This window comes from Aspergillus sydowii, assembly GCF_001890705.1.
Source record: "Aspergillus sydowii CBS 593.65 unplaced genomic scaffold ASPSYscaffold_23, whole genome shotgun sequence".
Classification (NCBI taxonomy): Eukaryota; Fungi; Ascomycota; class Eurotiomycetes; order Eurotiales; family Aspergillaceae; genus Aspergillus; species Aspergillus sydowii.
The window spans coordinates 135873-149583 of record NW_024467881.1 but is presented as its reverse complement, the minus strand read 5'-3'; the positions used below and the strand labels follow the sequence as shown (position 1 = coordinate 149583).

The 13711-nt window shown below is 52.3% G+C and overlaps 5 protein-coding genes across 5 annotated transcripts; 3 read left to right on the top strand and 2 right to left on the bottom strand.

Moving 5' to 3' along the window:
• Nucleotides 1-127: 127 nt before the first annotated feature.
• Nucleotides 128-4992, top strand: ASPSYDRAFT_83196 (uncharacterized protein). The gene is made up of 11 exons (XM_040851204.1): nucleotides 128-334; nucleotides 385-511; nucleotides 558-625; nucleotides 678-748; nucleotides 804-1114; nucleotides 1164-1414; nucleotides 1464-1557; nucleotides 1609-2124; nucleotides 2189-2192; nucleotides 2509-2693; nucleotides 2750-4992. The coding sequence occupies exons 1-11, from the start codon at nucleotides 151-153 to the stop codon at nucleotides 4917-4919; spliced, it is 3981 nt and encodes a 1326-aa protein (XP_040695988.1). The 5' UTR covers nucleotides 128-150; the 3' UTR covers nucleotides 4920-4992.
• Nucleotides 4993-5181: 189 nt separating this feature from the next.
• On the bottom strand, nucleotides 5182-6763 carry ASPSYDRAFT_214667 (acyl-CoA dehydrogenase family protein). The gene is made up of 5 exons (XM_040844096.1): nucleotides 6565-6763; nucleotides 6207-6516; nucleotides 5927-6154; nucleotides 5787-5876; nucleotides 5182-5738 (listed from the first exon to the last, which is right to left on the bottom strand). The coding sequence occupies exons 1-5, from the start codon at nucleotides 6733-6735 to the stop codon at nucleotides 5260-5262; spliced, it is 1278 nt and encodes a 425-aa protein (XP_040695987.1). The 5' UTR covers nucleotides 6736-6763; the 3' UTR covers nucleotides 5182-5259.
• Nucleotides 6764-7439: 676 nt separating this feature from the next.
• On the top strand, nucleotides 7440-8677 carry ASPSYDRAFT_189918 (uncharacterized protein). The gene is made up of 4 exons (XM_040843626.1): nucleotides 7440-7551; nucleotides 7598-8157; nucleotides 8204-8441; nucleotides 8490-8677. Exons 1-4 carry the CDS (start codon nucleotides 7460-7462, stop codon nucleotides 8557-8559), a joined length of 960 nt encoding a protein of 319 aa, XP_040695986.1. The 5' UTR covers nucleotides 7440-7459; the 3' UTR covers nucleotides 8560-8677.
• Nucleotides 8678-8709: 32 nt separating this feature from the next.
• On the bottom strand, nucleotides 8710-10153 carry ASPSYDRAFT_165086 (uncharacterized protein; the record flags this gene model as incomplete). The annotated part of the gene is made up of 2 exons (XM_040843322.1): nucleotides 8710-8893; nucleotides 8943-10153. The coding sequence occupies 2 exons, from the start codon at nucleotides 10151-10153 to the stop codon at nucleotides 8710-8712; spliced, it is 1395 nt and encodes a 464-aa protein (XP_040695985.1).
• A 1027-nt stretch (nucleotides 10154-11180) lies between these two features.
• Nucleotides 11181-13518, top strand: ASPSYDRAFT_95869 (uncharacterized protein; the record flags this gene model as incomplete). Its single annotated transcript, XM_040853183.1, has 6 exons — nucleotides 11181-11209; nucleotides 11274-11482; nucleotides 11530-12321; nucleotides 12368-12373; nucleotides 12425-12459; nucleotides 12511-13518. 6 exons carry the CDS (start codon nucleotides 11181-11183, stop codon nucleotides 13516-13518), a joined length of 2079 nt encoding a protein of 692 aa, XP_040695984.1.
• Between the last annotated feature and the right edge of the window lie 193 nt (nucleotides 13519-13711).

Here is a 13711-nt window from a genome sequence, read left to right as displayed (position 1 = left end):
GCGCTGGCATATACTCTGGAGAAGACGTGGAGACCGTGGGCCGACTACCCCGGATGCCTCCCGGCCATCGGTCCGACACGATCAGCAACTACCATTAATTCACCCATCACCACCTCACTGTTAGTATCTACTATCTGCATATACGGCAAAATGACTACAGAATCAGTATACCCCGTTCTGCGCTCGCGCCTCGACCTGCGCGCAAAGCACCTACAGCAAAACAGGGCCGACTGGGACAACATCCTCACCCGGTTCGAGGAGGCGCTGAAACGCGTGTCCGCCGAGGGAAACGAGGTATCTCTCAATCGCCATCAGTCAAGGGGACAGTTGCTGCGTAGGTGACTATCATATCCGCGCATAGTGGTTTCAGCTAACGCGGCGCAGCGAGAGATCGAGTGGCGCTTCTCCTCGACCAAGACACGCCCTTCCTGGAACTCGGTGCATTTGCTGGGTTTGAGAACGCAGATTCAACCCCATGTGCGAACCTGATCGCGGGAATTGGCAATGTCAGGTTTGTATCTGTCTATCCAGTGCTATGCAGCATGCTGACGGAACAGTGGCCGGCCATGTCTTCTCATGTCGCACATTCCAACGCAGAGCGGAGGCGCGTGGAACGAGATGACTGGTACGTGGATGTACATTCCAGATGTCTGATTAGCATTCTAAACCCGTCGCAGTGCTGAAAGTAAACCGCATGATGGAGGTGGCGTTCGAGAATGACCTGCCCTTGATCTCGCTCGTGCAATCGGTATTCCAAGCCAACATAGATATCGTCAAGCAAGATTCAAGACTAACATGTATAGGCCGGAGTGTTTCTCCCCCAGCAGTTCCGCGTCTTCCACAAGGGAGGCCAGCTCTTCCGAGACCTGGCGGTGCGCACACAGCATGGCAAGCCGTCTTGTGCCATCGTCTTTGGGTCGTCCACTGCTGGAGGAGCATACCATCCTGCACTGTCAGACTACACCATCTTCGTAGAGAACCAGGCTCAGGCCTTTTTAGGAGGTCCGCCGCTCGTGAAGATGGCAACCGGAGAAGTCATCGGTGCTGAAGAGCTGGGAGGGGCGAATGTCCATGCGACAATCACCGGCCTGGCTGACCAGATTGCTATCGACGAGTGTGTTATTATCTTCAAGTAATGTGGGATATCATGCTGATTCGTACAGATTTGATGCCATCATAAAAGCGCGGGAATGGGTTGCCTCNCTGCGAGAGCGAGCAGTGCCTGTCCATGGCCTAATGTCTCCCATCGAGCCCCGATATCCAGTAGAGGACTTCCTGGCTCTAGTCAATCCTGACATCAGAAAGCCGTTCGACATGCAGGAGGTGCTGCTGCGGATTGTCGACGACTCGCGGCTGTCAGTCTTCAAGCCAAAGTACGGCACGAACATGATCACAGCGTGGGCTCATATCCAAGGTACTCTATCAACACCATATCACTGCATTACAGGCTAACTGATATCCAGGCTTCCCCGTCGGAATTGTCGCCAACCAGATCTCGGTGATCAACCCCAATGAAGCTGCAAAGACTGCCCAGTTCATTCGAATGTGTAACCAGGAGTAAGCCTTGCTCTACCTCTCCCTGTATTAACTGTTTATACTGACCAACAGAAACACACCCATCGTCTTCCTGCACAACGTCACTGGCTTCATGGTCGGCGCCAAAGCCGAACACGCTGGGATCATCAAGATGGGCGCCCAACTCGTCTCGGCCGTCAGCTGCTCAACCGTCCCTCATATCTCGATCATCATGGGCGCCTCCTACGGGGCTGGTAACTACGCCATGTGCGGAAGGTCATATAAACCCCGTTTTATCTTCACCTGGCCCACCGGTCGGTGCAGCGTCATGGGTCCAGACCAGCTATCCGGCGTAATGGAGACAGTGCAGGTACAGAGCGCTAAATCCAAGGGACAGGTCCTTGAGCCAGAGAAACTGAAGAAGCAGGTGGAGAGTTTCCGCCAGAGTGCAGCGAGGGATAGCGAGGCCTACGCGACCAGTTCGATGCTCATTGACGATGGCATTATCGACCCAAGAGATACAAGGGACGTACTGGGGATGTGTCTAGAGGTTGTGAATTTGAATGGCGTCAAGGGAACAGAGACGCACAAGCTGTTAGCTAGAATCTAGTTATTTTATTATGTTGACGTTAGTATATCTACTGTTAGTATAGGACCATGTACTACAATCAAGCAATGTGCCACTTCAACCAGACCACCGCAGTAATCTCCGCCTCACAATAGCTCTGGACCCAGATCCACAGCACTTTCTTCCCCGGACCAAATTCTAATTCCCCGGATCGATTCCCTCCGCCGCTGATCCGTCGTGCCGCATCGTGAAGTGTGGCTGACGGACCGACGAGCAGCGGTCCGATATCCGACTCCGCAATGCAGACACGAGCGAGGATCGGATACTGCGGCGCAATAAAATAGATACCGCCAGTTCACACTTCAGCTGTAATCACACTATATGCTATTTGGCTCCAAGAGATGAACATGGCAGCTCCCTCGCAGAACGGAGCGACCGTCCACGCGGCACCCCTGCGGCCACCACCCTATGTCGCGCCTTCACCATTACGAGACGATGGGAGACCCATTATCCAAAAGGTCCTGATTGCGAATCGTGGCGAAATCGCCTGTCGCATTATCCAAACATGCCGCAAACTGAGCATAACGACCGTTGCCGTATACGTTGACGAGTAAGTCCAGCGCCCCCCCCCTCCACCCAGTCCAGTGCAGTCGCTAACAGCAGCAGAGACGCATCATCTCGCCATATCAGAGATGCAGACGAGGCAATCAACATCGGGAGTATTGACCGCAGCGCGCGCAATCCATTCCTAGATGTCGACCTCCTCATCCGTACAGCCCTGTCTGTCAACGCGGACGCCATCCACCCTGGATACGGCTATCTCAGTGAGAATGCCGACTTTGCACGCTCCATCCGCGAGGCGGGCATGATCTTCATCGGTCCCAGCGACACTGCAATGTCTACTCTGGGTGACAAGCGCGCAGCGAAGGATTATCTTCGCGAGCATGCCCCCGACGTCCCCTTAATTCCGGGTTACGCCGGGTCAAGTCAAGACGCGGCGGAGCTTGGTAGGATTGCAGCGGAAATCGGCTTCCCTGTTATGTTAAAGGCCTCTGCTGGTGGCGGAGGCAAGGGAATGCGCATCATCCGCGAGGCAGGACAGCTGGAAGCTGAACTAGAGCGAGCGCAGTCTGAGGCTCAGCGCTCGTTTGGATCGGCGGACTGCATTCTGGAAAAGTATGTCGAGAGCAGCAAGCACGTCGAGATTCAGATCGTGGGCGATGCACACGGCGAGGTCGTCTCGTTCTTCGAGCGAGATTGCTCAGTGCAGCGGCGACATCAAAAGGTTATCGAGGAGACGCCCTGTACGTTTCTGACGGACAAGACGAGACAAGATATGAGTGCCACCGCAGTGCGCATTGCCAAACTCATCAACTACGAGAACGCTGGCACGGTCGAGTTTGTCGTCGATGCTGTGACCGGCAAGTTCTACTTCCTGGAAGTCAACGCACGACTGCAGGTCGAGCATCCCATCACAGAGGAGGTGACGGGGGTCGACTTGGTCTCGCTGCAGCTCTACGCCGCTGCAGGGGGGAGTCTACGTGCACTGCCTGCACTCCAGGGGCTCACCCAACACGGCCACGCCATCGAGTGTCGTCTCTGTGCTGAAGACCCGCGCAGGAACTTCTTCCCCGAGCATGGCAAGATTCATCTGTGGCTGCCTGCGTCGGGGGTGTTGGCAGCAGGCCGCGATGTGCGATATGAAGCTGCAGTGCAGTCCGGATCCTCAGTCTCGATCTACTTCGACTCCATGATTGCAAAGATCGTCGTCTGGGCACCGACAAGAGCCCTTGCGATAGAGAAGATGGTCAAGGTGCTCGCCAATACCGTCTGTGCGGGTGTCCAAACAAACCAGCTTCTGATGCAGCGATGTCTCTTGCACAAGGCCTTCCACGACCCTGCATACACCACTTCCTTCCTGGGATTACATCTGGACGAACTCCTTGGAGAGCCTGCCGGGCCTCTGTCCGAAATCCGCAAGTCCCTCTCGATTATCCCGGCAATTGCGTTGCGTAACCTGGCCAACTCGCCCTCATCCCAGAAACGTCCTTTCCAGAATGTGCGCCGGCGCTTCCGGAATCAACATCATGACCCGGCTAACCTCCAGTACGACGTCGTCACGATGGTGGTCTGGCCATATAATATCAAGACAGACCCAACAATACCACTCATGTGCGTCTGGACGCCAGAGCAAGCCGGGTCGTCCACCCACGAGGCACATCTCCTACCCCTCCCTGAGAGTGATATCTCGCAAGATGATAAACGCTCTCCCACCAGTGCACGATACAGCCAAATCAGCCAAGCCCTGAGGGACGGACGAGTAACTAGCGCCGGTGCCCGGTACACAGTGAGCGTCGATTCATGGAAGCCCGCAGAGGGAGACCCTGCACTCAAGGAGTCCTGGCTATCGAGCACGCTAGAGGCCAGCCTCAACGGGACAAAAGTCCTCGCCCATGTGGCCGTGGTCACCGACCGACCAGAGGCCCTCGCCGGATGTCTGAATCGAACACAGACGGTCTTCTGCCACGTCCCGGCCATTGGAGCGCCCGTCGAGTTCAAGCGTGATACCTCGCTGTCCTTCATCGAGAGCACGCGTGCTGCAGCCAGCGGTGGGAGCGACGAAGAGCAGAGGACTGTGACGGCGCCGATGCCGTGCAAGGTACTGTCGACGCTGAAGAAGAACGGGGAGGAGGTCAAATCCGGCGACATTGTCATGGTTATAGAGAGCATGAAGATGGAGGTCACGATCAGTGTCTCGGCTGATGGCAAATTCGAGACGAGCTGGAAGGAGGGCGATGCCGTTGAAGAGGGCAAGACTTTGTGTACAGTTAGTTAATGTTAAATGTTCAATGAATAACCCAACATTATATGGCTTTATAGAAACATACTATACGTTTGAGTCTGTCGGCATTGGCAATCCCAGTTAAGGCGTTTTTCTCCTATATACATATTACATTGCAAGGTCAACAATTCACCATTTCACAGTAAACGACTATAGGGCCATATATAGAAACCCTTTAATTCGTAGCATTGGTATGGACAAGTATGAATAGGCCCTACATAGCTGTGTTTATTGAGAATCCATGCACTCTTTTCATGTTGACCTTGTAGAGTTTTCCAATAGCTAATAATGTTAATTAACTCCATAATTTTCATAATACACTAGTTAAGTCTATTTACAACTTGCTCAGCTTCTTCATCGCCCTGATCTCTTGGTTCACAGCCAACTCAGACAGAATCTCCTCGCTGCCACCTCCTACAACCATCACCCGGACATCTCTACTGATCTGTTCAATTCTCGCGCCGCGGCCATTCTTGGAATATCCAAGACCGCCCAGAACTTGTTGGGCCTCCCTATTAACCATCTCTAAGGTCCTTCCCGCAAGAACCTTGAGGTTGGCGAACAAGCCACCCATCGCCATATCAGTACCATTCGCCTTGGCAGTCTCCGCCATGTACACGAGCTGCTCCATCCAGGCATATGTTGAGTCGAGGCTCCGGCCCATGGCGGAAAACTTGGCCCGGATGACCTGGTTCTCGATGAGCTTTTTGCCAAAGGTCTCGCGAGTAATCGCATGTTGGTAGGCGTCCTCGGCACAAACTCGGGCCATCCGCAGGGATGTACAGGCAAGCCAGAGGCGTTCATGGTTAAAGTCTATGCATGTTAGGTTGGTTCATCTTCTTATAGGGCTTGGACGCATACTGTTCATGATAATGGGGAAGCCTTTATTCTCTTCTCCGAGCAGGTTGGCCACGGGCACCTCGACGTCGTCAAATTCGATATATGTAGATCCTGCATACGTTAGTTCGGTACAGGTCTTCAGGGTATGTTCAGCTGCATACCACTGGCAAGAACACCCGAGTTGTCAATCTTCCTGCGCGTCACGCCTGGTGCATTGAGTGGGATGACTAGAGCCGACACTCCAGCTACGCCCTCTCCTCCTGTCCGCACAGCAGCGGTGCAGTAGTCCGCGAAGATGCCGTTGGTAATCCACTTCTTCGCTCCATTGACGATATACTTGTCACCCTTTCGCTCTGCGGTCGTCGTGATGCCGGCGACATCAGATCCAGCTATATCCGTCAGTCAACCGCACCAGATTACGAAGAGAACAGGATAACCAACCATCCGGCTCAGTAACACCTAAACAAAACCGGATCTTCCCACTGAGCATATCAGGCAGGAACCGGTCCTTTTGCTCTTTATTTCCAAAATTAATAACGGGCGGTCCACCGATTGAGTTCCCGCATCCCAGCGCCCAGATCACACCGAGATAGCCGCATCGCGCAATCTCGTCAATCAGAACCAGATCATGGAAACCGTCCCATTCTTCAGCCTTTATTCCGGCTGGAAGCGGCTGGCCCTTGAGATAGTCTGCAGCCAGAGGGAACGGTGTAGCAGCGGTATAGCCGAGCGCTGCGTGTCGTTGATGTACCTGTGCATGGTCAGCACGGCCACCATATTACACACTTTGGATACATACATCGGCAGGAACAGAACCGTTCTTTTCCCATTCCTCGCAATTAGGAGCGATATGGGTGTCAATGTACGACCGGACTTCTTTTTGCAGGCGCCGGTGGGAGTCCTTGTAGTACGGGCTGTACCCGCGGTTGAGCCAGAGGGGGTCAGCGAAGGGGAGGGCTGATGAAGACATGGTGTGCTAAATAATGTGTATATTTACGAGCCCAGAGGTAACGAGGCTATTATTCGCATTATAAACGGCGTATCTCTACTTTTCGACGCTGTCGGTCCGTGGAACCCGAACGTCGGGCCGCACGTCGGGGACACTGCATCACCGGGGGAGAGACTGCTATTTGGCGTATACAAGAACCTAGGATTATCTGGCAAATAAATATCCAAATTTAACTTAATCATGCGATCTCATGATAATAGGAAGTGTAGTCAGTCCTGCATCACCGGCAGCAGTAAAGGAAGCAATATCACAGGTTTAATGCATTGGTCTGAGATAAATACAGCCCAGCACTTGGCTGCAGGAGATCAGCCTCTGATTCTTGCTACCATAGTAATCGCAGGGGATCTCTTGCGAATCATACTACTCCAAAGTCCGAGACAAGACCCGAGCTGATACCCACGGTCTGGTCTAGATCCCAGGAGGAGACGGTCTGCCGCAGTGATGGATTTGTCCACGGCGTGGATTTGCTTTCTAAAGATCATATTAAAGTACAGTCCTTGGACTATGCTTATTGAGAGAATACAGCTCGAGTCTTCCAGGTGACATTTCAGGCTTGGATCGCGAGAACCGCAACTCGGACCGAGGTTGCGTGCGGACCGCAGGCTGCACAAAGTGGCAGACTCGGAGGAGCACTAAAGAACGCGAGTTCCCAATCGGCTTAATCCGAATCACTAACTAAACAGCCATGAGCCGCAAGCAATTATCCCCGTGGAATAGCGTGGTGTCGGGCACGACGGCTGCTGTCCTGGCCAACGTCCTTGTATACCCGCTGGACATGTATGTCGGTTTCTCCCTCCCGACAACGCTTTCTAACAGTTTAAAGAGTGAAAACCCGCCTACAAGTACAGGTTCAACGGCAAAAGGACAGTTCAGATGATGACACCCATGATGCCCACTATAACAACACCCTGGACGCGATCCTCCAGATCGTCCGGGAGGAGGGCATCGCCGGGTTATACAGCGGCCTAGGAAGCTCACTTACTGGCACTGCGTCCATGAATTTCGCATATTTCTACTGGTCGGCTGCGGCCCGGACCCTGCATCAGTCTACCGTTCAATCTTTTGGCCTTTCAGATTCGAATAGTATCGTTAAAGAGTTTGGCCTCGGGGCTGTGGGTGGAGCAATGGCCCAGCTGTGCACAAATCCGATTGCTGTCGTTTCCACGCGGCAGCAAACTCGCAAATCCTATGAAGAAAAGCTGGGGTTTTTGGAAACAGTCAAACAGATAGTACAGAGCGACGATGGATGGACTGGTCTGTGGAGAGGATTCAAAGTCAACCTTATCCTGGTGGTGAACCCAATGATCACATATGGCTTCTACCAGTGGTTAAGAGGGAGACTGTTCGCACTGAGGAAGGACATTGGGGCGCTTGAAGCGTTTCGTAAGTCCTCCAACCATAATATCAGCCTTCCACTGATGGTCTGTAGTACTCGGGGCGTGTTCCAAGGTGCTGGCCACTCTCGTCACTCATCCTCTCATCGTCGCCAAAACAATGCTTCAATCCGACCCCCCTGAGAGTCGGAAAGGGAAGCCGTTCACAGGGTTTACAGAGGTCCTGCGATATATTATCAGCAACGAAGGAATATTGCGTCTGTATAAGGGCCTTTCGCCCCAGATCATCAAGGGCTTCCTGGTCCAGGGTCTGATGATGCTGCTAAAGGAGAGGTATTTGCCACTGAACACTGCAAAGCTGAGCCGTACTGATCATAACAGAACCGAGATCCTCCTCATGATGGCTATTTCCATGCACAGGAGACGGCTAATACGCCAGTCGAAGAAATAATGGAATATATAGACTCGTCGAAACACTGTCTGGCGGAATCATGACACCGGTAGTTCCATGTTAATGTATATGCAATGTCTATTAATCTAATGCAATGTCGCTCGACTGTATATGCAACACTATGGTACAAGTAAGAAAAACACTGAATCGCTAAACTGCAGCATTCATTTCTCCTGCGGTCTTTGTATCCGTCGTGTCCTCTGCAGTCACTTGGATTTCGTGACTGTGCTCCAGCTCGGAGATGACGATCCATGTCGGAATAACGCTGAGGAGTGTGATACCAAAGTTGATGCCAATGCTGACAAAGTGGTTGGCATTGCCTTCAGATTGCATTCTGGTCAAGTTAGCTTGTGCGCCCACGTTAAAAGAGTGTTGGGACTTACGCCCATGCAACGGTCTGTCCGAGGGCCTCGAACCCTCGGAGGATACCGCAGTGGTGGGAGAGAGAGGACAGATCGGTGGTGTACTGGCCAACAAGCCAGTAAAGGAACTGCTGGAAAGCCTGGCCAGCGAAGGTCCAGAAGAAGACCAATGCGTAAGACTTGCCAAAGCCGCCCTTGAACCAGTCAAAGACGGGGGACTCGGCGCTCTCGTAGTAGAATTGGTACTGGAGGATGGAGGCCCAGATCCAAGTACCAGTGAGGATGATGACAATCGAAACGAATGCAATGCGTGCTCTGGTCTTGATGTGGACTTTCTGGCTATCCAGCAGGGTGGCGATCATGAACGAGGAGATGATGCCAGCGAAATTGGTGAAGAAGGATGAGAATGCGCGAGCTCGCACGGTGAAGTAGGTAGTCAGCCAGGTGCTCTGGAAACCGTTGTAGAAGTAGCTGATGAAGAAGGATGGCAGAAGCAAGACAATGCGACGAGTAGCAAGCAGCTTAAAGACGGCCCTGAATTCAGCCCACCACGAAGACTGAGTATGTACGACAACCAGGGTCTTGTCCTTACGCTGCACCTTGTGAGCCGGACTCAGACAAATCCCAATGGGGAGGCCCAGGCACATAATAACGATGAAGACAATGTAAGTGCTTGCGCTGACAGATCCCTGCCCTGAAGTTTGCGCATTGAGACCCAGGTTGATGGCACCTCCGACAATAGGTCCAGCAGCCTTTGCAGTTTGCCAGATGGCCAGGTAAAAGGCGCGGTCCTTGGGACTGGGGTACCCGATGATGATGGCCGCCTCGGCAGCCCAGAAGAAACCGGCCGAGATGCCGCACAGGGCACTGCCGAACAGCATGAACCAAGTCGTCGGCGAGTAGTTGTTGGTGTAGAGACCAGCCCCGTAGATGGGATAGCCAATTGCGCCAAGGGCCAGCCCATAGCGAAGGCCGATCCGGTTGTTGATGGCACCAGCGGCCACACACACGACGGCGAACAGGCCGTACAGCAGGGCGTTTGCTGCCGAGACAGCATACGGCTCGGCCGCACCTCCGGCTCCCAGATTGTTCAGGGCATCCCACATGCCCGGGGCCGTGAAGGACACGCCACTGGCGATGGCGATCTGGAAGGGGATGGACCGGAAGACCGACACCAGGCGCCGGGTTGGGGCAGCCTGCGTATAGGCCGGGGGCGCGTCAGTCGAGGCCATGACGAGTTCCTTCCACGTGGGAGCAGGGTTGGGAAAGAGAAAAAGAAAGACTGGAAAGCAGATGGAAGCCAGATGGAACTCGGGGTGAAGCAGAAAAATGTACTCGGGAAGTGGGGCGCCGCCGATTGCGTGCTCAGCACAATCTGGTGCTCATCCAACACCATCCACTACAGCATTCATATCTGAAAATAATAACAGTCATATCTTGAAATAATAAGAGCAAATACTATCTACAGACTGCAGTGCTGAATGTACTTATATGGCCAGTCTTAGTAAAGTATATGGTATAGTATAATCCTTCTACATAGCTCGTGCACAAGCTGCAGATGGAAGCTTGGCACTGAGCTATCTTCCAAGCATTCCAGCTGTCACCCTGCCAGGCCGCCAGCAGTCCGCACTAGCAGGGGCAGGCAGGCTGGCAGGCAGGCTGTCAGAATCTGATAGCGATAATTCTGCATTTGCCACGTGCGGTATCGGGTAAACAACACGTGACTTCGGCAAATTGCAAAATTCAAGCAGGACGTCACGTGAGCAGAACTCTGCCGGGAGGGTCTACCCGTGTTCCCAACCAATCACAACATCGTCCGGTTTGAACCACGTGAGCGGTCCGACGCCTGCTCAGTTTGTATGAGTACAGACACTGCAGGGATAGAGTGCTAGAGTACTGTTCAAGGCTGGTATGCAGTAGGAATCCAATATTCAGCCTGAACATGAGTATTATTAAATCTTGTGTTCTCTAATGTGTGGTTGTTGGTTCTTATCCGGGCGCATGTTGGAAATATATATCCGGACACCATCACACACAGCTGTAGAAACCGTATTCTCATATATTAGGTACTTTGTTGGAGAACCATAAAATGTATGGTATTGACCACTTTCTTTTGAACTGCTCTGTTTAGGCAAAATGTGAGCTGAGGCACCGCAAAGTTGGAGCATGAACAGGAATACAGTGGAGAAACGGCGAATATACTTCCACGAGTCATGACAGAGATGTCTCCAAACCCCCAGTTATATGTTGGTAAACACCATGAGTTCACTTGCTGCACGATCCAAGCAGTATGTACTCCCTAAATTGCCTGTTATGGGCACTAATTGGGATTACTGGGGTCGCTGCCATCAGCCCAGCCCAACGGCGCGACATCGTCAGGTCTTTCAATCCGCACCGCAATTCCAGTTCACCAACGACGCCTCTCCAAGTGGGAAATGGCGATTTTGCTTTCGGTGCCGACATCACCGGCCTTCAGACATTTTCTCCATTCGCAATCCAGAGCTCTTGGGCCTGGCATAATTTCAGCCTACCAACCACGCCCGGACAGACCTCACCTTCCGGTAGTGTCCTGCCCATGGCCAGAGTATAGAGGCTGACTTATAGACAGATTTCACCGGTGTCGACTGGTGGACGCACGGGAGACTGGTCAATTATGGCATACCCAATCCGGCAGAGGAAGATATATCAAACTGGCTAATCCGGAACCCCCAAAGAGTTAACATGGGAAACATTGGGCTATATTTCGGTGGCAGAAACGTTACGGAACAGCATCTCATTGACAAGACCCAGGACCTCGACCTCTGGAGTGGCACTATTGTGTCAAAATTCCAATATAATGGATCCAGCGTATTCCTTCAAGTGACAAGCCATCCAAAAGACCCTGTTCTGGCGATCGAGATCAAGTCAGACCTCTTGGTATCTGGAGGTCTGGGTGTCTTCTTCGACTTTCCATACTCTGATACAAACAAGTTCGACGCCCCATACGTTGGAGTGTGGAACGAGACAACAAATAATACAGTCCAAGTCCGCTCAACCGCCCATTCAGCCTCTTTCAAGCAGATCGCCGATAGAAATGTGCAATATGCGTTTGCAAAATGGAGTACAAATGGGTCTATATCCGGCCCTCTGCACAGTTCAAACAAGTTCGTTCTCACACCATCCGGCTCTGACACACTGCATCTAGTGGTTGCTTTTTCCCCAACAGATAGGGTCGGCAACTTGCCAAGTTATAATGAGATCTCTGCCGAGTCTCAAAAATGGTGGGCCGATTACTGGACCTCAGGTGCATTCATAGACCTCTCAGCCACCAGGAATGATAAGGCCACTGAACTGCAACGACGAATAATCCTGTCACAGTACCTTGTTGCTGTAAATTCTGCCTCCCACAACCCCCCTCAAGGTATGTACTAGCCACCCTGTAAGGTCCTATATACTAATATATCTAGAATCCGGTACGATATGCGACTAACCCTACCATATTCAAACTAACTGTATATTATTAGGCCTTGTGAATAACGGCTGGTATGGTAAATTCCATGTGAGTTTATGAACAGCATATGACAAGAGTCGTATTAATCAGGTATAATAGCTAGAAATGGTATTGTGGCATTGCCTGCAGTTCGCCCGCTGGGGACACCATGATCTTCTTTCGCGGACAGTCCCGGGTACGTACCAACGCTTCCTCCAGTCCAGCATCAACAGGGCTGCTGCGCAGGGATACGCAGGCGCACGCTGGGGCAAGATGACAGACCCGACTGGCAAGAGCGCGCCTGGGGAGATCAACGTCCTGCTTATCTGGCAGCAACCGCATGTGATGCATTTTGCTGAATACGTTTACCGAGCTTTCCCCAACAGTAAGACCTTGCGAGAATGGGATGAGATTGTTACAGCTACGGCTGATTTCATGGCGTCATATGCTTGGTGGAATGCAACAACCCATGTTTACGATCTTGGCCCGCCGATGTACCCTGTCAGCGAGAATACCATTCCTAATGCAACGGTTAATCCTACGTTTGAGTTGGCATACTGGCGATTCGGACTGGATGTTGCGATCCAATGGAAAGAACGCCAGGGAGTGTCGGTGCCCAAAGAGTGGGTGGTGGTGCGGGATAACCTCGCACCACTTCCAGTCATTAACAACACCTATGCTGTATATGAGGGTATCCCAGACATGTGGAAGGAAGGGACAGCAACGGTGCAGGACCACCCGGCGATGGCTGGTATATACGGCCTACTTCCACCCCAGTCCACGGGGCCTCCTGTCAACTTGACCGTCATGCGCAATACCGCCGAACTCATCCGGAACCTGTGGGAGCTTGAAGACGTGTATGGCTGGGACTTCAGTATGCTAGCCATGAATAGCCTTCGTTTAGGCGATGTAGACCAGGCTGTTGCCTATCTCCTGCATCCCTACTATGACTTCGACGACGCCGGATACCCAAAGGGAGGAGAGCGGGTGCCCACACCGTATTTTCCCAACGCCGGGGGTCTGTTACTTGCGACTGCCATGATGGCTGGAGGATGGGATGGAGACGAGGGCCCGCATTTCCCTGCAGACTGGAATGTGACTGTTGAGGGATTCACACCGAGCTTGTGATCAAGCTTAAACATTAGTATGACTGTTGTTGGTATCGACGTTAATCCCATCTGTAAAAATCACATTGTTTGAAGTAGTGTGACACATGACTAGGATATCAAGTATCTATCTGCTGAATGTCAAGATTAATGTAAGTGCAGTCTCTGTTGACGCTGCATGCTTGATTCATTGAAAGCTATGGAGGTCAGTAATC